The 22,917-nt window shown below is 45.3% G+C and overlaps 1 protein-coding gene across 1 annotated transcript; it reads left to right on the plus strand.

The window, feature by feature from the left end:
* The first annotated feature begins 2,531 nt into the window (after positions 1-2,531).
* On the plus strand, positions 2,532-22,347 carry LOC147999359 (uncharacterized). The gene is made up of 6 exons (XM_087596691.1): positions 2,532-2,554; positions 5,287-5,367; positions 12,663-12,794; positions 16,685-16,924; positions 19,955-20,136; positions 22,190-22,347. Exons 1-6 carry the CDS (start codon positions 2,532-2,534, stop codon positions 22,345-22,347), a joined length of 816 nt encoding a protein of 271 aa, XP_087452817.1.
* The last annotated feature ends 570 nt before the right edge of the window (positions 22,348-22,917 follow it).

The raw sequence follows: 22,917 nt of genomic DNA on the forward strand, positions 1-22,917 counted from the left end.
TGTCTCTGTCTCTTTTTCCATTTGGTGGCAGCACAGACCACCCACATCTGTATGGCCCTCAGCAGCTGCAGTGGTAACATGGACCTCGGACATCACCTCAGGCCACAGCACAGACCAGTTCTACTACATGGCCTTAGATAGTAACAGAGCAATCAACATCAACACAGACCCCAGCTTTGGTGGGACCATGAACCCAGTGGCAGCGTGGACCCAGACATCACGGTGGCATCAGGTGGCAGCCCTGGTCACTCACATCAGTATGGCCCCTGGTGGCAGCAGAGCCTAAGGACGTCAGCATGGCTTTAGGCTGTATCATAGACTCCAGACATATGCATGGTTCTCAGTGGTGGCATGGGCCACAGACATGGTTGCCCAGCTAGGCTGGCATGTTGAAACTCTTTAAATCCCCAATGCTATTCTATTTGAGATGGGGCATAGGTAGATAATTAAGGTTGAATGATATCTGAGGTGCATTCCCTGATACAGCTGGGTAGGTTGGTTGTCTTATATAAGGAGAAAGAGATTTCTAGAAGACAGTTGTTTCTAAGCCAGGGAGAGACATGTTGTGGATCATTCTGACCATGGGCCTCCCACCAGAACCCAGAAAAATAAAATTCTGTTTTTGAAGCCATGTGGTTTCTGGTGCTTTGCCATGGCAGCTCAGTGAAGGCAGACTATGTGGTAACCAGTTGGTTGGTTTCTAGTTGGTTCTCACGCAAAGCCTCTGGGCTTGTGTGTGTGTGTGTGTGTGTGTGTGTGTGTGTGTGTGTATGTGTGTGTGTGCATGTGTGTGTGTGCGCGCGTGTGTGCGCGCTCATGTGTGTGTGTGTGTGTGTATATATGTGTTCCTGTACTGGGACCCCAAGTCCCTGTGGTTTCCTGTTTGTCCTGTGATCCCTCGTTCCTACTTTTTCCTGCAGGGGCCCTACAGTGAGCTAGCAGTTTGGATTTCAAGCCTTTATAACTATGAAGGAAATACTCTTTTCTTTACGAAGTTTGCAGCCACAACTGTTTCATTATAGTAAGAAAATAAGCATTTTTATTATGTAAGTAACTAGGAGGGGACTGGCTAGCTTATATGATGAGTTTATGTTTTACTTATTTGTGTGTGTGAAGGGGCTGGAATTCGTGTGTGTGTGTGTGTGTGTGTGTATGTGTGTGTATCTGTGAGTGTGTATGTGTGTGTATCTGTGAGTGTGTATGTGTGTATATCTGTGTATGTATATGTGTGTGTATGTGTATGTATGTGTGTGTATGCTTGTGTGTGTGTGTATGTGCGAGTACACACATGTACGGAGACCAGATGTCAATATGGGTGCACTCTCTACCTTATTTTTGAGACAGGATGTTTTTTAGTATGGAACTTAACAAGTCAGCTGGAGTGGACGGCTAGCATAGTGGAGGGATCCTACTGTCTCTGCCTCCTCAGCACTGAAGTAAGTAACAGATGCATGCTGCCCTCATCAGTTGGGTGCTTTTAAATAAAGATTTATTTTAAGTTGAAATGTATGTATGTACGTTTGTATGAGGGTGCGTGTGAATATATCGGTTTGGGTGCTCATGGAACCCAGAGCAGGGTGTTGGGTCCTCAGGTTTTCGTAGGTCACCTGAGGTAGGTTCCAGACCCGCACCTGGGTCTTGTTCGCCAAGAGCAGTAGGACCCTTGACTGCTGACCTATCTCTCCAGCTGCTCCCACGCCCTACCTGTTTTCAAACATGAGTGCTGGGGAGTGGACAGCCCCATGGGTGTTCAGCAAGCATTTTACAGATGGAGCCATTTCTCTAGCTCCTCCTACTCCTCTGAAGAAACTGTCAAGCTGCGAGAGGACATTCTTCTGTTTCCCTATTTCTAGTCCGTCCATATCCAGTCTTGAGTTGATCTCACACCAAAGGTACTTGGTGTACTGTGAACAGGACAGATTGGGCACACTGGGCACACCCAGTATACTAACGACCCTCCCTCCTCTTTTCTCTCTCTTAGATGAGGATTCTTTTCTTAACTATGTTAGTTCACTTTTTAAAAAGGATTTATTAATTTTATGTATGAGTACACGGTCGCTCTCTTTATGCATACCAGAAGAAGGCATCGGATCCCATTAGAGACGGCTGTGAGCCACCATGTGAATGCTGGGAATTGAACTCAGGACCTTTGGAAGAGCAGTCCTTAACCACTCAGCCATCTCTCCAGCCCATAGTTCACTTCTCATAAGAACTTAAAATGGCAGGGTTGGGGATTTAGCTCAGTGGTAGAGCGCTTGCCTAGGAAGCGCAAGGCCCTGGGTTCAGTCCCCAGCTCCGAAAAAAAGAACCAAAAAAAAAAAAAAAAAAAAAAAAAGAACTTAAAATGGCAAGTTTTCCCACCCCTCTTCCTTGACCCTTCACTGTTACTCCTATCCTTGAAACAAAATAAAACAGAAACAAATCCCAAACCACCATGCTGCCTTGGATCGCTGGTGGCAGTGGAGCTGGGGTAGGGGATGCTGGTGAGCTGTCTTAGTGGGTAAAGGCATCCACCATGTAAGTCTGGCAATATGACTTTGACCCCAGAGCCCAGGTGAACACAAGCTGGATGTGGTCGTCATGTGCATCTGTGTTCTTAGCATTCCTGGGTCAGTGTGGGAGGCGGACACAGGAACATCAGCTAGACACTTGAAGGCCAGCTCACACAGAGTACGAGAGCATCGGAAACATCCAGAACTGACTCTAGAGTTCCCCTCTGACCTCCTCACCTGTGTGTTAGCACAGGCGTACCTGCTCTCACACACGCACAGACAACAACCTTTCCAAAATGGTTTAAAGGGGTCAGGCTTTTAGAGTCTGACCCCACAGGGAACTGAATCTAGGCTTTAAAGCTACTCGAAGTCCTGTGACACGAGTTTCCTTGCCTTGCTTTAATGGTGTGGGGAAGCTGAATTCTCTAGCGTGTATGGCGGCTGCAAGGATGTAATACGACGCCTCCAAACATCTTTGTTTATTGAAACATCTGGGATGATCTATTTGTAAAATAAATAAATAAATAAATAAATAAATAAATAAATAAATAAAATAAAAAATAAATAAAATACATTTATTCTACTTTTTTGTCACACAGTGTTTGACCTGTTACACACTAATCGACTTAGAGAAACTGAGGTCTTAAAGGTTATATGGCGTCTCCCCATCAGGTTGACCACGTGAAGTTTAATAATACCCAGGACGTGGTTTGATGACTCGCACTGTAGTGGGGATATAGCATGTATATGAAGGTGTCCCCATGGAAGCAGTTCCTGCCAAGGGTATTCCATTAGGTAACCTGTTCAGGAGAGTCGCTGGTCTGGTTGGTGGCTACCTAGTCTGTTTTTTCAGGAGTACACCCTTTCTCCACTAGGTCGGATTTTAGGTTTCTGGGATCCTGGCTTGTGAATACTGCCTGAGTTTCTCAGTAGCATTTGACCATGGGTGGCAACGATGCTAGTTTTTTGTTTTTGTTTTTGTTTTTTTTTTGTTTGTTTGTTTTTTCGTTTTTTTTTTGTTTTTGTTTTTGTTTTTTTGGTTTTTTTTTTTTTTGGCTTGCAGAATCCTTTGTCCTGCTGGCTGTGGTCTGCTAAGAATGTGGAACCTTCCCTCCAATGCAGAAGTGGGGAGTTATTTTTTCTTTTCTTTTCTTTTTTTTTTGGAGCTGGAGACCGAACCCAGGGCCTTGCCCTTGCTAGGCAAGCGCTCTACCACTGAGCTAAATCCCCAACCCCGGGAGTTATTTTTTGATAGTTGTGCCTGTCTGCTCAACTGATGTCAATGGAGTTTGAAAGGTACCCTCCGCACCAGCGTGTCGTCTGGAACTGGAGCTACAGAAAAGTGGGGAGGGTGGGTATTGGTAGGCAAAGGATTTGTTTTGTCAGGTGGAGGTGTCTTAAGGCTTTTCCTGCTCTGCCCTGTTGTGGGTTGTTCCTGGTGCTGTTTGTATTCTGATGTTAATTCTGCTTCCACAAGAGGGGGTGCCCTCCCCTTCCCACCTCACCATGGCTCCCCCATCAGATCTCCTGTGAACCTTCTCCCCCATTTAAACTGGTCAATGAAGGCAGTGGAGAGGAAAGGTGGAACTGGAGGTTTTACTGAGGGGAAGGAGAGAGGACTGAAGGAGAGGAGGAGGAAACCATGATGGACCAGAAGCATGTGCCCAGGTATAGCTGGGGCATAAGTTAGTATAGTTTCAGATTTGTTCAATCTGGGCATATAGCTTACAGTTATAATAACTGGGTTGTGTGTCTTTTATATGGGCTTATTGGGGTTGGCCGATCATTCCGGCAACACTGCCGGACCGCTGGGTTTCCAATCCCCTGCGGTGCTGCTCCTTAGAGCCGGCTGGCTTTCTTGGCATCATTCGATTTAGTTGCTAGGAAGCCGAGTGAGGCAAAAGCAACTTCCTTTTGACTTGCTCACATCGAACCATCTGCTTACTCCTTTCCGTGGCCTTCAAACTTGGCGAGGAGCATGGAGAAGAAGATCTAACAGAGCATCTGCCCTCATCCTTTTTGGAAGCCAAAGGCTTTCTTACTACCTCTTTTAACCCTCTCCGTCCCAATTTGTGACATCTTGTCAAAGCCCTTGTTTCTGTCAGCTGGCAACTTGCAGCAAGCATTTCCTCTAACGTTTGAGTTTTCTTTGTGTCTTAGGTTCCACGTATTTTAATCGCGCACCTCTTCAATGAGGCGGCCTGTGTGGGTCAAAGGGTATTTGGAGTGCGAACACAATGGGAGCTTTAGTGGAGGGCGGTTTACACTGGAGTTGATGCGTGCAAACCAGGGACTTCAAGAAGTGTCTGTCAACTGAAGTCCAAGTGGCAGCAAATCCTTGGAAACTGGATGGTGCTGGTGGAGTACCCATCAAAAAGAAGCTCAAAACAGAGCCAGTGGTTCTCGTTTTTATAACTGATGACTGCAGAATCTTCTAGCATGGCATGTTGACTTGTGTGTTTGATCACTCGGGCAGATCAGACTTAGCAGAAGCCTCTTCTGTGGGTGGGTCGTAGAGGTGTCTTCTGCACTAGATACATGTTCTGTCGCCAACTTCACAGAAGCAGTCGAACAAACACACCAAGCCAAAATAGAAGCAGGTATTAAGGAATAAAGTGGAGCTTCTGACAGAGATTTCCTGAAGAAAAAAAAAAAAGAGCCATTGTTTGAGTTTTGAAATCCAGTTTTACTGAAGGCTTAATCACCTTCGAGTGTACCAGAACGGTGGAAACTAATGTACGAACGATGGGAAATAATTTCTTCTTGAGTGTAATTCGTCTTTGTTGTTTTTTAGCAGTAAGCCATCTAAATCTTTTCTGCCAGCTTCTCATTCTCCCCAAGAGGGCTACTTAGAGGAGCATGAAGACAAGCTAAGGTAAGGTTTTATTGTTGTGGCTCAATTTACTAAAAGCTTTAGTAGTAATGCAAATGGGTTCTCACTGTGCGGATCTAGGTGTTTGCTGAAATTGGTGCTATTAATATTTGCTTTGGGAAAGTCCCTTGGGTCAAGTTGATCATATTAACCACTCTGCTTTAACTTTTACCTTTCCATAGTCATTTGGACTCTTAACTGAAGTACACCTATGACCAGAAGGGCCCTCCACCACCAAGTCTTTGTGGTGTTTCTCAGCCATCTGAGATCTTAGTTTCTCCAGCAGGCCTTTGGCTCTCTCCTACATGGCCCTTCTTGCTACTGTCTAAGTACTGTTATCTGCTCAAAAAAACCATTTCACTGCGAGACAAATTAGGACTTTAGAACCAAATAGAAATATTAGTTGTTTTTAAAAGAGGGGGCTAGAGAGATGGCTCAGCCAGCAGCTAAGAACACGGACACGCTTTCAGAGGGGATCCACGTTTGATTCCCAGTACCTACATGATGTAGCTAACTCCAGTTCCAACTCTCTTCTGGCCTCTGTGGGCATCACACATGCACATGGTACACGGACATTCTCGAAGGCAAAACACCTGTACATATAAGAAAAATTGTTTTGTTTTGTTTTAAGCTGAGGAATGGGTAGACATATAAAAGCATAACACATTTAAGTGAAAATTTTTGTTTAGACAGTCCCAGGTTTGGGGGTTTGTTTGCTTGAAGCAGGGTTTCTCTACATAGTCCTGGCTGTCCTGGAATTCACTCTGTAGATCGGACTGACCTCAAATTCAGAGATCCACCTACCTCTGCCTTCCAAGTGCTGGTCTTAAAGGAATGCATCTACCATGCCTGGCCTTAAATAACATTTTTCTTTATTTCCTAGGTTGGCTTTGAAGTCTTAGGCTCAAGTGTTCCCCTTGTCTGAGCCTCGCAGCCAGGGCACTGTGTCCTCTTGCTTTCTTCAGTGGCTTTAGTGACTCATATGGTTATTGTCCTGAAACATGCTCGACCCAGTCTCAGGGTGCTTAGCAGTACAGTGCCTCTAAGCAGGTGAACCAGCGTGGCATTTTGAGCTGCTCACCTTGGATCTTTCTACGTAGTTTTGATAAGAGCAATTCTCCTTGAACTGTATTTGAATTGACTTTTATGTGTATGAACCCTGACAAGGCTTCCCTTCTGCCCCCATTAAAGATGGGTTTCATGACATTAAATTAATAATTCAAAGTTGAAAACTGCTCCCTCAACTGCAGAAGTGCTTGGGAATAGAGAATTCGGGAGTGGCTGCTAATAGGGGTTATTTTCTCTCAGGTAACATTTTCTGGAAAAGAGACCTGGAATGCCTTCACTGTTGGGTAATCTTCTAAAGGAAAGGTTTTCCGGCCCTGGTATGAAGGAGTCCAGAGGCAGAAGGATAAGAATGGTCAGCTTCCCTTGAGAGGCTGGCTACTCTGCCTCAGGCACTGTTCTTTGGGCTTTGCCCTGTTAGCTCTTGGAGTCCGCAGACAGGCTCTGTTAACAGTCTCCATTTTAGAAGGAAGGAATTTAGCTGGGTCTGTAGGTGCACACCACTAACCCCAGCCCTTGGGGCGTTGAAGAGAGGTCAGTTCGGGTCATCCTTAGCTACAGAGCAAGTTAGGGGCCAGTGTGATCCTACCTCAGAGCAAACTGAAAAACAGCCAAATGGAAGTGAGGGCGGTGATGAACCCTTCTCCTGGTAAGTCTCAGACTCATCTAAGATAGCCTGCAAAGCTGCAGCTTCTGCCTGGCTGAGGGGACACTGGGCGGAATACAGGTTCCTCCAGGAAGTAGGGGGAGTCTCAGACTCAGGCAAATGCTTCACATAGTTATGTCTAGTGTGTGAGTAGATGGTAAGAACCTTACCCAAAACCTAAGGGGAGATGCGGAGGGATGGTCGCTTGATGGCAGCACACTGAACAGTCAGTTTGGCAGAGTGTACCCTGTGCCACTCTGCCCTGTGCTGCCATGTGCGGGAGGGCACAGCTAACTGCAGCCTGCTGAGTGTCTCTCTCCAGCAGGACATTCCTTGTGGACAAAAACATTGCTATCTAGATACTGGGGAGCCAAGCATAAAAATGCCTGATTTAGGTGTTGAATTCTGATGTTAATTTTGCTTCCTCAAAGAGGTTGGCCCCCTCCACGTATTTGGGTGATCTCATGGTAGATGCGAGCCCTTTCCCCCATTTTAACTGGTCAATAAAGGCTAGAACCTGTGATGGGGCAGTGGAGGAGAAAGGTGGGGCTGGAGGTTGCAGAGTGGGGAAGACGAGAAGGGGAGAGAGAACTGAAGAGGAGGAAAAGGAGGAGGAGGAAGAGGAGGAGGAGGCGGCCATGATGGAGCACAGTCATGTGACCAAGAGTAACAAAGTAACAAAGGGTTACTGGTAGCTAGGGAATAAGTTAGCAGAGTGTTAGATCTGCCTGATCTAGGCTTAGCTTATAATAACTGGATTATGTGTTTTGTTAAAGATTATTTACTTACTAATTATGTACAGTGTTCTGACTGCAGGCCAGAAGAGGGCACCAGACTTCATTACAGATGGTTGTGAGCCATGGTGTGGTTGCTGGGATTTGAACTCAGGACCTCTGGAAGAGCAGCCAGTGCTCTTAACCTCTGAGCCATCTCTCCAGCCCAGATTATGTGTTTTTTTATATGGGCTTATTGGGGTCGGAAATTCCCTCAACACACAGTGCGTCTGATTCCCTTTTTCCTCTGTTAAATCACAGCAAACAGGAACCCTTTGGATGACTAGCAGATTACCCAGCATCTGTGCACTCTTTTGCACGCTTTAACAAGGGGAAATAACTTACCCAAGGGAGCAGAGCTCAAGGAGTTGTGTTTTGCCTGCATCTAACAAAGACCCTTAAAATGTATCTAATTGAGCATCTTTCCTCATAGATGAATATTTTTATGAAAATATTTCCTGTCCTTCTGACTTGACGCTGACTTCAGCATGAATCAATCTGTTTGTCTTGTGATTTGCATCTGATATAACGAGGATAGAGACTCCATTTAACATTTTTTTTTTTATTGTAGCAGATGAGAACAAATGAATCAGAAATGTCAGAAGCGCTTAAATTCGCAAGGTACTCTGAAACGAGAACAGACTCCAGGGTAGCGTTTCTAAGCATTCTCTGTCTTAGGTCCACGGCTTGCACTGGGTGATCTGATGCTTGGTTTTCATGTTGTGGGGCATGTTCAGAGGGAAAGCATCCGGACAATGCGAGAAGATATTTTCGTACTCCAACAATACTGAAGAGTTCCGGGGGGATTGTGGTTGATGATTCAAAGAGGGATGGAGATAACCATGCACAATGCTTTGAGCTAGGTAAGGATTGTCTCAAGACCGTTTGCAGTTTCTGACTGTCATTGAAGAACTGTGTTTTGCTTTTGTAAGGCCACCCTGATGAGCCTCCATGAGGGAGACGAACAAGTAGGGAAGCCCCAGTGTACCTGTTTTTCAGATCTTGCTGATGTTGGAGAAGTCCAGAGGGAGGAGCTCTTCCAGGAACTCTACCAAGCACTTCAGAAAGCATGAGAAGGAAACCTGTGGATAGCGCTATTGTTACCTCTGAGGACAAAAACCAGAGGTGACTTCATTTTTTTTAGCTTACCTAATGAGTTGTATCACATTACGATTTAAGTGTTCATCCTTGAGTCAGCATTAGGGACACTGCTTTAATGTCACTGTCCATTTAACTGGCTTCATCTCCAGAGTCTTGTCTCACTCGAATTTTCCTCATTGCTTTCATTTCCCCCCTTTGAGGCTGTGTCTGTCTCATACATTGGCCTTTTCTATGGTTTTTCAATTTTCTTCTGTCCATATCTTGAATACAGTGATTTCATGAATGGCCTGTGGCTTATATCTGATTTTGTAGTGTTTGACAGAGTCTGACCGGTAGACAGATGGTTGGCTTGAAGGCTGTTCACGTGTTGCCTTCATTCAGTAAGCAATATGAAGAGTCTGTTGCAATAGACAAAATCCTACTGTAGGTACCAGGCTATGTGAAACACGACTATGTTAAGGCAACGTTGGCTGCCTCACATTTCTGTATTCTCTGAGACAAAGTCTGGCTATGTAGGAACACTGTCCTGGAACTGGCTATGTAGACCATGTTAACCTCCAGATCAGAGGTCTTCCTGCCTCTGTTTCCCATGAGGTAGGATTAGTTAGTTAGGGTCATGCATCTTTTTCTTTTATTCTTTTATTCTTTCTTCCTTCCTTCCTTCCTTCCTTCCTTCCTTCCTTCTGTCCTTTCTTTCTTTCTTTTCCTTTTTTACTGCTGCAATCTCAAAGAAACGCAGAACTTTTATTTACTATTCAAAAGCAAAATTATAGATGGCTCATTTGTAGGGCATTTGTGTTGGACCTTGAGAGACAGTGTGCTAGAAGAAATGAGGTCAGTCACAGTGTGGAGAGGGACATTCCTTTCACAGTTGATGATGGGATTTCTCTTTAATTGAAAGACGTCCAGACATGCCCTGCTTTAATTTGGCTATGTAGCAATTTAAACAGATTTTGAACCTAGAGGCGGAAAAGACTCAGGGTGCATGGGTTTTCATCCTCCGTGTTTATCAACTCTGCTTTGGCCCCGTCACTGTGGCTAGATTTAAACACACACGTACCCACACACAAACACGCACACACGCACACTCCCATACACTGCCACCTCCTCTTTTGGCGGGAAGGTCTCAGTGTGTAGCCCAAGCCAGCTGTGAACTTTCAGCAACTCTCCTGCCTCAGTCTCCTAAGTGCTAGTCTTAGGTTTCAGCCACAATGCTCAAGCCCCAGGTGAGATTAGCAAGCTTGGCTTTCTTATTTTTCTTTCTCCTTTTTCCTTTTGACACGGCCTTATATCATTTACAGTGCCCTCAAACTTGCAGTGTAAGGGGAGATGATCTTTCCCAAGTGGGATTATAAACACGTGCCTTAAATTCCCAGTTTAGGGGTGCTAGAGATGGAAGCCAGGGCTTCGTGCACGCTGTCTGAGTTACAGTACAGCCCCTAGTATAGTTTTATTGGCATTTGTAGCAAGAATGATAATATTTGACTTAGATCATCACTTAGAGCTGTGACTGACTGCAGCTGCTTGTCGGACTAGCCTGACCCAGACACTGTTATCTTCCTATCTCCAGAGCCGGGCAGCTGGCACTGACTGAGGGCAGTGTTGTAGTGAAGGCTGTCTGAGACTGCCTCTCTTCTCCTTTCCACCTGGAGCACCTTTGGAAACCACTCTTCAGGGGCTGGAGAGATGGCTCAGTGGTTAAGAGCACTGACTGCTCTTCCAGAGGTCCTGAGTTCAATTCCCATCAACCACATGGTGGCTCACTACCATCTGTAATGGGATCTGATGCCCTCTTCTGGTGTGTCTGAGGACAGTGATAGTGTAGTCACATACATAAAATAAGTAAATCTTAAAAGAAAAAGAAACCACTCTTCCTATGTCGTCTAGCTCCTGGCTGGTGTTCTGTGGTCTGGCAGTTAGCCATGGATCAGACACTGGAGTGGATGCAGCAAGGAATCATGCTAGCCACAGTGTGTCTGCCGCTGCTGGTGCCCATAAAGAGGCTATTTGCCCTGCCCTGTTTGTTGCTTTAATGCCAGGAAAGTTTATAGTGATGTTAGTGCAAAACACTTAATTTTCAGTTCATGTCATCTATTTTGAACTATTTCAGTGATAACATTGAACCATGGGCTATATGAGCTATTACTTGTTCTGGAGTTTATTTTCTGAAATCATCTATATCTTGCAGAATTGCCAAAAATGGTTCCCCCCTGTCATCCCAATAATCTTTAATTTTGTAAAACATGCATTTGGTTGACTTATGGCATGTAAAGTTCCGTGCACAGGAAGATAGCATAATTCAGTAGCACTTCCTGTTGGTAAGAGGTGGTGTTTAACAGGATAAAATAGGCACATACCAACTAGGAGAGTGGATGTAGTGCCGAGGTTATGGTTCAGAAGAGTGGTTTCACCCCTAGCTCACTCTTACAAGCCTGCTACTTGGAGATGGAGACAGGAGGACCAGAAATTTGAGGTTATCCTTGACTACACAGTGAGTTCTAAGCCAGCATGTACTACATGAGGTTGTCTGAGAGAGAGATGGAGAGAAAAACAGAGATAGCAAATGTACTAAGAGTTTGTCCTAGCATAAGCCAAATATTCCTGAAAGAGTGGATTGACACAGTTTGAAGATGAGTTAAAGAGATGGCAGAGACAGTCACTTGTTTGGAGCCTCTGGGTTGAGGACTAGTAAGTGAAACACAAGCAAAGAGAGAAGAGAAGCAAAGGGGAGAGCTGACTGACCGTTCAGCAGTGGTGCATTATCGTGGCAAGAGAATGGGATGCTTGAAGCTCAGTATGGAGAGAGCCTGTTTTGCTGGGTTAAGGTAAGGCCTTCGTTTACGTACTCTGTCTTTTTTTTTTTCACCGTACGTCTTGCGAGGTAGGGCCGAGAGTACTCGTTACAGTTAGGTAGCCGAGCGGGGCTTTGCAGGTTTCGAAACAAGTCCTAGGCTGAAATGACACCAACTCTGAGAGGCGTGGGGAGGTTGACTGAGGATGGAGACTGAGGAAGAAGGACATGATATCACTTGGTTCTGACGCAAGGCTGGTAATGGGTGGTGAATGCTGGTGACTCAGGGCTACTCATCCTCTGCATAGGGAAGAACGCTTCTAGTGGAAATGCCACCGTGAGGGCCTCTCTTAGCCAACAGAGGTGAATACTGTTCCCTTTTCCTGGGTAGTCTTCTCACCCAATCTTAAGCTTCTGTTATGGTCTCTCAGTTGACATGACACCATCAAACAACATCATCTACTTTGAAAAAGGTGACTGACCCAGCACATGACCCATTGTGTACCAAACTAGCACACCCTCGGGCTGTCTTTCTTATTCTGTTTTTCGAGACAGGGTTTCTCTGTATAGCCTTGGCTGTCCTACAGAACTCGCTCTCTAAACCAGCCTGGTCTTGAACTCACAGAGATCCTGTTACCCCTGCCTCTCAAGTGTTGGGATTAAAGGTGTGTGCCACCAGGCCTGCTATGCTTTCCTTACTAAACTAAACACACAGTCAAGATTATAGAGGATTTTAAGATTTCAGTTAAGATTAGACTTCATTAACATAAGTAGAACAAAAACATTGTCTTACTCCTTGCTTAAATATGTAGTGGTGACACTTGATTTTTTTTCCTGTTATTAAATTGAATGGTAACTTGTATTTTTATTTTGTGGTGTGTGTGTGTGTGTGTGTGTGTGTGTGTGTGTGTGTGTGTGTTAAAATGGCCATAGGCCACCACTTGCAGGATCATGGTATTATAATGGAAATAATTCTCCTTGCTTCAGAATCAGACCTCACTCATGCAGTACGGGATGTTAAAGATGATGGTCCCCCTTTTTGTATTCCTGTATTGTACTCCTGTACTGTACCCATGCCTTGTGAATCTGTCAGAAGTAAGTGTCAATTCTAAAAGTGTCCCTAGAAACAAACCTTGTTTTAAACTTTGAAGGTTCATATTTGTAGCTGAACTAACTGCTTTTAGTTGAGGAAGAAAGAATTGTAGATATCACAAAGTACTTTTTCTATGTGTCACTGAAAACAACTTGACTATATCTGTGGAAAAGTCACACAGCCAGCTATGGCGGCTCCCTGTCTTAGGGTTTTATTGCTGTGAACAGTCACCATGACCAATGTAAGTTTTATAAAGGACAACATTTCATTGGGGTTGGCTTACAGGTTCAGAAGTTCAGTCTGTTATCATCAAGGTGGGAGCATGGCAGCATCCAGGCAGGAATGGTGCAGGAGGGGCTGACAGTTCTACATCTTCACCCAAAGGAAGCTGGGAACAGACTAAGGATCCTCAGGCAGCTAGGAGGAGGGTCTCCAAGCCCACCCCACAGTGATGCACTTCCTCCAACAAGCCCACACCTTCTAATAGTGCCACTCCCTGGGCCAAACATATGCAAACCATCACCCTCCCCTATATGGTTCCTGCACTTGAGGAAGAGGTAGAGGCAGGGGCAGAGGATGGGTCAGTCCAGCCCGGAGTCTGCTCTAAGTAGACCCTGTCTCAAATAAAAAAGAGCCTAAAATAGTCCATCACTATGTTATATCATGGATTGCCATTTGTAGAGTTTGGGGCCAAACTTTAATACTAGCTTTTGCATTCTTGTTGGTTAAGTGTCTAGACCGTTATTTTTCTAAGGGTTTGTTATCAATCCGCTTTCCCTCACTGTGGGAAAAAAGTGATCAGCTTAAAAAGACGGAAGGTCTGCTGGTCCCAGGTTCTTAGTTTTCCATTTGTGTTCATCTAGATCTGTGCTGAGGCCCTCCCTCCTGGCAGTGGTGTCAGAGGAAGCCACTTACCCATGACATGAGAAAGTGAAAGACAAGAGCTAGAGGCCAGATCCTAGTATCTTCCCCAGACCCTGCTTCTCTAACGAAATGGCGGCAGTCCATGGGGGCACTACCCAAACTTATTTTTTTAAAGTATGCGTTTACTAGGCTTTCGCATCCATTTCTTTGTTCTAGCATTGATGGGCAAGCATTAAAACCAACCCCACCTTTGTTGCTTGTTCTTGACTGCTTAGTTCTGAGTAGGCGGCCCTGAACATCACCTTGCACGCCAGGCTGGCCTTGAACTCCTAGATCTGACTGCCTCTGCCTCCGGAGTGCCGGGATTAAAGACACAAGCCACCACATCCGATCAAAATGAGTCCCTTTCTGCTCCCTGAATGCACAAGGGAACCGTGTTCTTCCCGACTTGTGGTCAGGTCTTCCTGACCCTGATCCTGTCCTGACCCTGGCCTCTGTTGTCAGAGGTTGAAAGTGCCTGACTGGAGCCTCTCTCTCTGTCTCTCTCTGTCTCTCTCTGTCTCTCTGTCTCTGTCTCTGTCTCTGTCTCTCTGTCTCTGTCTCTGTCTCTCTCTGTCTCTCTGTCTCTGTCTCTGTCTCTCTCTGTCTCTCTCTGTCTCTCTCTGTCTCTCTCTGTCTCTCTCTGTCTCTCTCTCTCTCTCTCTCTCTCTCTCTGCCTGTCTCCCCTCCTCTCCCGTCCCAGCCCGGCTCTGCATGGAATGAGTTCTCTTTTCCTTTTATTTTCCCAAAGGCTCCTGTGCTATTCTATTCAGTCCAGATACATTGTGTCTCCTGCGTCCCAGGCTCTGTGTACCTGGCTTCATCTGTGCCCTGGTTAGCACAGTCGAGCATGCTTCTCCTGCAGACTCCTGGTCACCTGCCCTAGCAGTATCAGATGCTCATTGCTAAGTCAGAAGATCTTTCCACAGAATGGAGCCCATGGAACACTAGTAGCTAAAATTAGTTCATCCCCCTAGCTTCTGGAGTTGGCAGAGAAGCGCAGACAGGGGCAATGCGCTAAATTCATCTGTCACAGTGGGTCTGGAGGGAGAGAAAGGATGAGCTCTTGCTTCTGTCATCTTGGGAAGCTGAGCATCTCTTACCGGGGTCTGGTGTGTCGTTTGCCTACCTGCCAGCTTTGGTTCGGCGTCATACTCAGAGAGTGCGAGAAATGACGGTTTTGCCATACTGAGTACTTCAGAAGGCAAAAGCTACAGTTATGTCACACATGAATTCTAAGAATGCAAAAGAACACCTTTTTTTATTAATTACAAATCCCAGTCTCCTGGGAAAAGTTTAATTTGAACCAGTTGTGAAAGAGACTAATTATGCTTGGTTACTTAAGTGTTGACACCATGCACAGTCGTTTAGGAAATCATTACAAAGTGGGTGGGAATATTTGTTCAGTAGTGATTTTTTTTTTAAAGAGTCACTCTTGCTTCGAAAAGCATTTAATCTGCTTTCAACATGTTGCGAAATCGGGAGGTGACTTATTATTTTTTTATGATCAGAAGAGTGTTAGTGTGGACAATATTTATCATTCACGAATTACCAAATTCAGATCATAAATAAAAGCATTGTTTCTGGGTAGTGGTCCATGCCTTTAATCACAGCACTTGGGAGGCAGAGGCAGGCATAACTCTGAGTTTGAGGCCAGCCTGGTCTACAGAGCAAGTTTCAGGACAGCCAGGGCTACACGGAGAAACTGGTTCTTGAAAAACCAACCAAACAACCAAACAACAAACAAACAAACAAAAAACAAAAAACAAAAAGGCACCCCAAAACAAACACACAGAGAAACTAAAACACTGTTTTCTCTGATAAGCTGTGTCTGGTTAGTAAAAGCAGTCATGTCTGTTCTCTTTCCTGATCTTATAGCAAGTTTGTTTCCTACTCTGCATACCGTATGCACTGAAGTATGCAGGTTCTGCGCCAAGACAACTATTTAACGTAATCACACTGTGAAGTTTAAAGCTTAAAGACTAAATGTCATAACCTTAATAAGCCTAGTATAAGGTGTAGTCGAACATGATCGTGGTCCTCACAGCTCTGAAGAGCCCAGGGCTTGGAATTGGTTTGCACACAGTGACACATGGCAGGCCAGGCATGGGAGGGGCTCCATTTAAGAGTAAACTGTCATGAAGTCATCTTCCCCTGACAGATCTAAAAGACACTGGATACATCCATGTATTGCCTACAGCCAGGAAGGCATGAAGAAGCTGTGGCACTGGGTAACCTAGCCTAGAGAGCTTGCGGGCAAACCAACTCACCTATTTCCCAGGCCCAGATGTAGGGCTTTGAGTTGGCCCACCCCAACATCTACCGCATTTGTGGTCTGCTGCAGTGAGTGAAAGGGTTGGTCCTGCAGATCCAAAACTGCAGGATCTCCGTGACACAGGGCATCAACAGGATATCCAAGAGGAGTCCTCATGAGGATCCAGTATTGATAGTGTCGCAGAAGCCAGAGGACTTGAAACAGATCTACTGCAATGAACATTTGCAAGTAAAGATGTATGGGCAAAAAGGTATACTGTATACTGTGACACATTACAGCTTTTATGACAAGATTTTTTTTATTCTATCTTATTTATTTTTGTGAGGGGTGGATACCAAGGGGCGGGGAGATTAGTGGGATTGGGGTGATTTGAAATTCACAAAGAACCAATAATTTTTAGGGGGGACGGTATTTATTTTATTTATATGAGTACACTAGCTTTTTTCACACACACCAGAAGAGGGCATCAGATCTCATTTCAGATGGTTGTGAGCCACCATGTGGTTGCTGGGAATTGAACTCAGGACCTCAGGAAGAGCAGTCAGTGCTCTTAACCACTGAGCCATCTCTCCAGCCCCCAATAGATTTTTTTTTTAAAGAAATAGTCTCTCTTTGGAGGGCGGGGTTTGGGGAGAGGGATCTGTATGATAAAACAGCATACTCCTGTCTCTAGTACACTGGAGGATACTCTGCTGCCGGTGGCCAAAGAATTGAAGAGATTTTTGGCTGAAAACAGTGCTAGACTTTCTCAGAAAGCATCTAAGCTGGCAGATGACTTCCTGGCCCACAAGCCCCTGGCCAGTTACTCTGTTTCATCTGGCCCTTGTCATCTTTGCCTGTCAAGCGAGGGCAAGCCTTTGTACCAGGAAGAGCTGGACCTGCTCACAGACTACTTAACAGTCAGGAAAGAGGGGTTGGAGATTTAGCTCAGTGGTAGAGCGCTTGCCTAGCAAGCACAAGGCCCTGGGTTCGGTCCCCAGCTCTGAAAAAAAAAGAAAAAAGAAAAAAAAAGTCAGGAAAGAACAACTGCAAGGTTGGGGCATCGCCACTTCCTTTCTGTGTTCTAAACTCAAAGGCTCATCCTTTTCCTACAAACCCATGTGTACAAGGAAACTGTGTGTTTTCATTCACAGAGAGAATATACTGGTGTGGGAGTGTAATAAAGAAGTAACTGTTCTGCATAGATTTCAGACAGAGACACTCTTATTCTTTTTTTTTTTTTTTTTTTTTTTCGGAGCTGGGGACCGAACCCAGGGCCTTGTGCTTGCTAGGCAAGTGCTCTACCACTGAGCTAAATCCCCAGCCCTGGTAAATTTCTTTACATTTATTTTTATCGTGCGTGCGAACAGGCATGGATTAGAAGACAACTTGTGGGGTTTTTTTGTTTTTTGTTTCCCCCACCATGTGGATGTACGGAGTTAAACTCAAGTCGTCAGGCTTGACAGCAAACATCTTTACTGGCCGAGCTAGTGCTGGCCCTAAAGTATACTTGTTAATTTTTTTCCTAGCTAATTCCATGCGTGTGCACAGTGGGTTTTGATCATATACACCCCATTGCCCTCTCCTACCCTTGCCTCCTACTGAACTCCTCCTGCCTCACAACACGTCCCCTTCCTTTCAGGACTGGTTTTTGTGCTCTGCTGAGTTTAATTGGGGCTGCTTGCATAAGCACGAATGGGGGGCTATTTACCGGAGCCTGAGCAACTCACTAGCAGCCATGCTACTAACATAAAATAATTTATCACCCCCCCCCACCCCAGCAGCCATTAACTGCCCATAGCTCCTCAGGGAGGTGTGGGGCCTCATGAGGCTCTCCTCAAACCACGGTAGAATAATGTCAGGTCCAGTCTTGTTTGGGTAACGACAGCTACTACGCATGTGTGAGCGCAAAGGCCATGTGGTGCCCAGAAGACAGCATTTCACATCGCTTCCTGACCTCTGGTTCTTACCTCCTGCCCGTCTTCCGTGATTCTCCCTTAGCCCGAGGGGTGGTTGGAAGGCTGAGCACTCACAGATGCTGAGCGCCTTCAGCAGTTTTGAGCTGTGGCGTTGGCTACAGACTGAGGGCAGCACCAACTCCGAGTACGAATGTAATATTTAGAAGGTGTTGGACAGCATGGCCACTTAGCAAGGCAGCAGCCATTCATCCTAAGGCCTGTAGCCTCCAGCCAGCACCATGGGCTTCTAATCAGGCTTATAGAATCAGTTATGAACTTCCTCTTTTAGTGCAGGTCTCGGTTTCAATCTGAGCTGGTCAGTGTTACAGTATGGAGGATCCAAGACTGGGTAAGACTGTTGATGATGTTGAAAGACCCCCGGAGCAGGGAGACCCTCACTCAAGTCTTGGGATGATGCGACCCCCCCAAGAACTCACATAAGACCGTCCTTGCTGTAAAAACACGAGGTTTATTGATAGGAACCAGTGCACTGGGGTCGAGACTCGTATCCCACACAGGAGCAGTGGAGTTCGATCCCCAGTAGCTAAGAGAAGGGGAATTTAAAGGAAGAAACCACAACCCAAGTGGGTAGGGAGGGCGTCATTGGAAAATGTCAAGAATACCAGTGAAAAATCACAAGGAGGAGCTTCCTGTTTCTCAAGATTGTTTAACTTTATGGTCCACCAGTTCCTGGGAGAAGCTTTCTGTTTCTCAAGATTGTTCTTTAAGATTTTAATCTAACTTTATGGTCAGCTAGTTCCTGGGAGAGAGTTGTCAAACTGGCTGGTGTAATCGCAGTTCCAGGGCTCGACCAGTTTCTTTCTTCTGCTCTAAACTTTTGTCTAGGGGCAACCTTAAAACTTCTACCTTTCAATATTACCCCATCAGCCACTAAAACAGCCATCTCCATCATGTCTAAACCCTTCCATTCCCCAGCGTTCTCCTCTACTTCTATCTTACATGTCGAGCCAAAGTTTTGGTAAGTATAACAACTCCGTCTGTAGTCGACACAGATGGGATTCCCTCCCCGCTGGCTTTGGACTTCATTTTTTTTTAAGTTGACATGATAACCAAGCCAGCTTAGTCAGTCAGTCAACAGGGTCCCAAGAGAGGGAGGGAGGGAGGACTGAAAAGAAAAAGATGTTTAGACAACACTATAACATGACTCCAGCCAGTTCTGAATCTGAACTAAAGCGGGTTTATTTTTTTCCCAGTCTGCTCTGATATCATTCTAGGTACATACAAAGAATATGGTCAGTCCTAAGGCATAAGCAGAGTCGTTAAGGAACAAACAAGGCATAAACAAAGTTCCCACGATTACTGTATTCAGGGTCTTAACAAGACTCATCAAGATACAAAGAACACATCCTCAGCTGTCTTCATTTTGAGCCTACTTCCTTGTCCTAGCCCAACGTCAAATTCCTACCAAAGTCCTAGAAGATGGCAGCAAGAGCTCTCTACAACGTGACCCGTACAGGATGAATCTTAAGTGTTTGTTGTAAGCCTAAAAGTGCACGTGTTTCCTAAACTTGAGGATTTTAAAGAGAATTTCACTGATGAGCTTGCCCCTTAAAGTACCCAGAGGCAGAGGCAGGCAGATCTGAGTTCAAGGCCAACCTGGCCCACAGAGTGAGTTCCAGAACAGCCAGGGCTACACAGAGAAACTGTCTCAAACAAAAACCCAATCAATCAGTCAATCAATCATTCAATCAATCAATCAATTGTAATTTTCTTGTTTGATTGCTTTGAGCGGAGTCGCTGAGACAATAACCACCATGTTCCCTTCAAGGATGTAGGAGCTGCTGTGTGGTATGGCTGGGATGCAGGAAGGCTTTAATGACTCATTCACCTGACAAAAGAGAGGGAGGCTGGATTCAAGAAATCAGTAACAGGAGAGAAGGCTTTCTTGAATAAGCAGAAGTGAAATCCTCTTTTGCATAGCCTGAGAGGCCCGCTGGCCTAGACTAGAGGCTTCTGCTAACCCTTGATTCTTTTTACTTCTCCAGGCTGCGAGATGGTGGATCCATCAGACAGCAGGGTCCTGCCTCACATCAGGGCGAGGTCACGCCCACTATGAGCAAGCCTCCTCCCCTGACACTAGTCCAGTACCTGGCCCTCAGCCCATTTCCCAGGTCTGTCAAGTTTCTTGTAGGACACAGGCAGGAAGTTGGCCCCCTCCCAACAACAGGTCAGCACTCGTCTGTGAGATGCAGAGCAGACCTTCTCCCAGCAGTGTCTCCTCCTCTCGGGGGACCAGATGTTGTGCTTTAGATTCCTCCTCAATGTGATACAGAAACTTGAAGGAATCCCTCTGCTAAGCTTTGTGGACTTGGAGCTGTTTAAACTGGGTTCTCATAATCCCTACCCTAAATTCAATATTTTTAGGGCCGTTATTTCTGAATGATCGCTGTCTTCCAAAGTGATATTATTGTAGCTTTTTTTGAGGCCTTATCAATTTTATTTGTGCATGAGTGTTTTGCAGACATGCAAGTATGTATGTGCACCGTGTGTGTTCTGGTGCTCACTGAGGTGTTAGAAGAAGGCATCTGATCCCGTGGAACTGGAGTTACTGACAGTGGTTAGACACCATGTGCATGCTGGGTACCCACTCTGGGTCTATTGTAAGAGCAGCAGCGGGTCCTCTTAGGCATGGAGCCATCTCTCCAACCCTGCCATTCTCTTTTCTGATATGTCTGCTCCAGATTGGTCTAACACAAGGACTCAAAAAGCTGTCATGACTGGAAACCAGAGGCATGGACTCCACCACAATCTGATCCTGTTGTGCAGAAGGGTTTCTCAGACCCATCTCTTCCTTCTCGGAGGAGGTCTATCTGAAGTCTAACCACATACGTTCCAGCATCAAGTCAGTCCTGGCTGGCTTTCTGCACCAACCCCTATGTGTGGCCACTGTCTGTTCCTGAGTGACGTGAAGGAGGTAATGGAGGTTTGTGAGGCTCTTTGATGTGCTTCCTATCCTTGTCCTTATTAAAAGGAAGCCCTCGCATGCTGCCCCAGATGTCTAGATGTTTCAGGATCCTTGGCAAAAGCCACAAAGGGACCTGTGCAGGTTATGATGAGCAGAGGACTTCCAGGATGCTCAACTACTCAATATAAGGCGGACTAAAACATGCGTGTCCTTAGCAAAGAATTCTTCATCACCTGTCCTTTCACACACTTGCTTTAGCAGAACATCCCTCCTCCTGTGTCTGCTTCAGGGAAATGTTCCTTCACGTGTTTGTCCAGCAAAACACCTTCCAACTCAACCGACTTTTCTAAAGAACCCATAAGTTTCTACTATAGACACCCTGTTCTGAGGTCCATGGACACCAGGCACAAATGCTGTGAGCACATACATGCAGGCAAAAAGGTTCTTACACATAGAATAACTGAAACTTTTTTTGTTTTGGCTTTTCCAGATAGGGTTTCTCTGTGTACCCCTGGCTGTCCTGGAATTTACTCTATATACCAGATTGTCCTCAAACTCAGAGATCCTCCTGCCTCTGCCTCCTGAGCGCTGGGATTAAAGGCGTGTGCACCAATACCACCTAAGAAAATAAATAAGTCCTGTATGTATGTATATATATATAATATATATTATATATTATAGTATATGTATATTATAATATATATGTATATATATACATACACACATATATATACATATATATACACACACACATATATATACATATACATATATATATATATATATGCTTTGTGGGAAGGGGAGGCTGGATGTAGCAGAGAACTAAGATAAACCGGGATTAGACGAGATTTTTCAAACTTTTTTTTAAAGGTTTGGGTAGGATTTGGGGGTGTGAAGCAAAATTCAGGTTATTGTATAATTATTAGAATAATGGCTTAAAATATTAAAACTGCTGGGACAAGTGGCATCAAGACCAGCCTAGAGCATGTAACTAGATCTTGTCTCAAACAAATGAACAAACAAACAACCACAAAAATAAACAGGAGTCAGAAGTTAAGGGTCAGGGGAGACAGTCTTACCTGATACAGCCGATTGGGTCCTGGACTCTAGTTTGTCTTGCTCTATACTGGACCCCTAAGGAACTATTCCAGTCTGAGAAGACTTGGGCCACCCTCCCCAGCTCAGCCAAGCCTGGTGTGAGTTCAGATTGCTCCTTGAAATCTCGGGTTCTTTCTAAAGATTAAGGAACATCATCATTTAGGGAGAGAGACTGGACATTTCTCCCTGTTTATGCTTTGGCTTTTGTTCTCTACAGAACTGGGCAACCCTGAAGGGTTATTTAACCCTCACTTGGTTCAGGAAGCCCCGTCTAAGAGGCCTGCTTTCTTAGGTGCTCCTCTGTGGCGCCTGTCAAAAGGCCACTACCAGCAGAAGCTGAGCCTTTGGCTGCAAAGCCAGGTGAGTAGCAGTTGAGGTGTGAGTGCCGTTCTCACTAGCGCTGCCAAGTAGAACTGTCTGGGATGATGGACAGGTTCTGTGGCTGTACTGTGAACACAGCATTTGCCACAAGATGGCTGTCAAATATATGAATGTGGCTACTGTGACTGAATATGCAAATATGTTTCCTGTTGTGTTTTGAGACAGAGTTACTCTCACGTAGCCCTCGCTGTCCTAGAACTCAGTGTAAACCAGGACAGGACGATCCACCTGCTTTGCCTCCCAAGTTCTGGGACTAAAGGGATGTGCCCGCCACACCTAGCATCACTGTGCAAACGTTTAATTCCATTTCACTTTATTTGTTCACATGACCGCCATCTGTACTGATGAGAGCATAGTGAACAGCCAGCTGTGGGCCAGCGAGGGTCTCAGACAGCTGTGTGATGTTTTCACTAAGTATAAACCTGATTTCTTAGCTTTTTTTGACACTCCCTCTTTTTTTTTCAAAGTTGCACGTGTACATTGGAAACGTCTGACTTGTAAGTGGAGATCATGTCAATTGCTATAAAGTGGATGGTAACCGTAGGCAAAATGCACATGGCTGCT

Source organism: Rattus norvegicus, chromosome 19 (genome assembly GCF_021556685.1).
Source record: "Rattus norvegicus strain SHRSP/BbbUtx chromosome 19, alternate assembly SHRSP_T2T, whole genome shotgun sequence".
Lineage (NCBI taxonomy): Eukaryota > Metazoa > Chordata > Mammalia > Rodentia > Muridae > Rattus > Rattus norvegicus.

Bases quoted from the DNA above. Each gene is read 5' to 3' on its own strand.
- LOC147999359 (XM_087596691.1), top strand. From the start codon at position 2,532: ATGACTTTGACCCCAGAGCCCAG. The intron at 12,795-16,684 runs GTACTCCTGTAC...TCCTGTCTCTAG, and splicing joins CCTTTTTGTATTCCTGTATT to TACACTGGAGGATACTCTGC. The intron at 16,925-19,954 runs GTTGGAGATTTA...TTACTTCTCCAG, and splicing joins TTAACAGTCAGGAAAGAGGG to GCTGCGAGATGGTGGATCCA.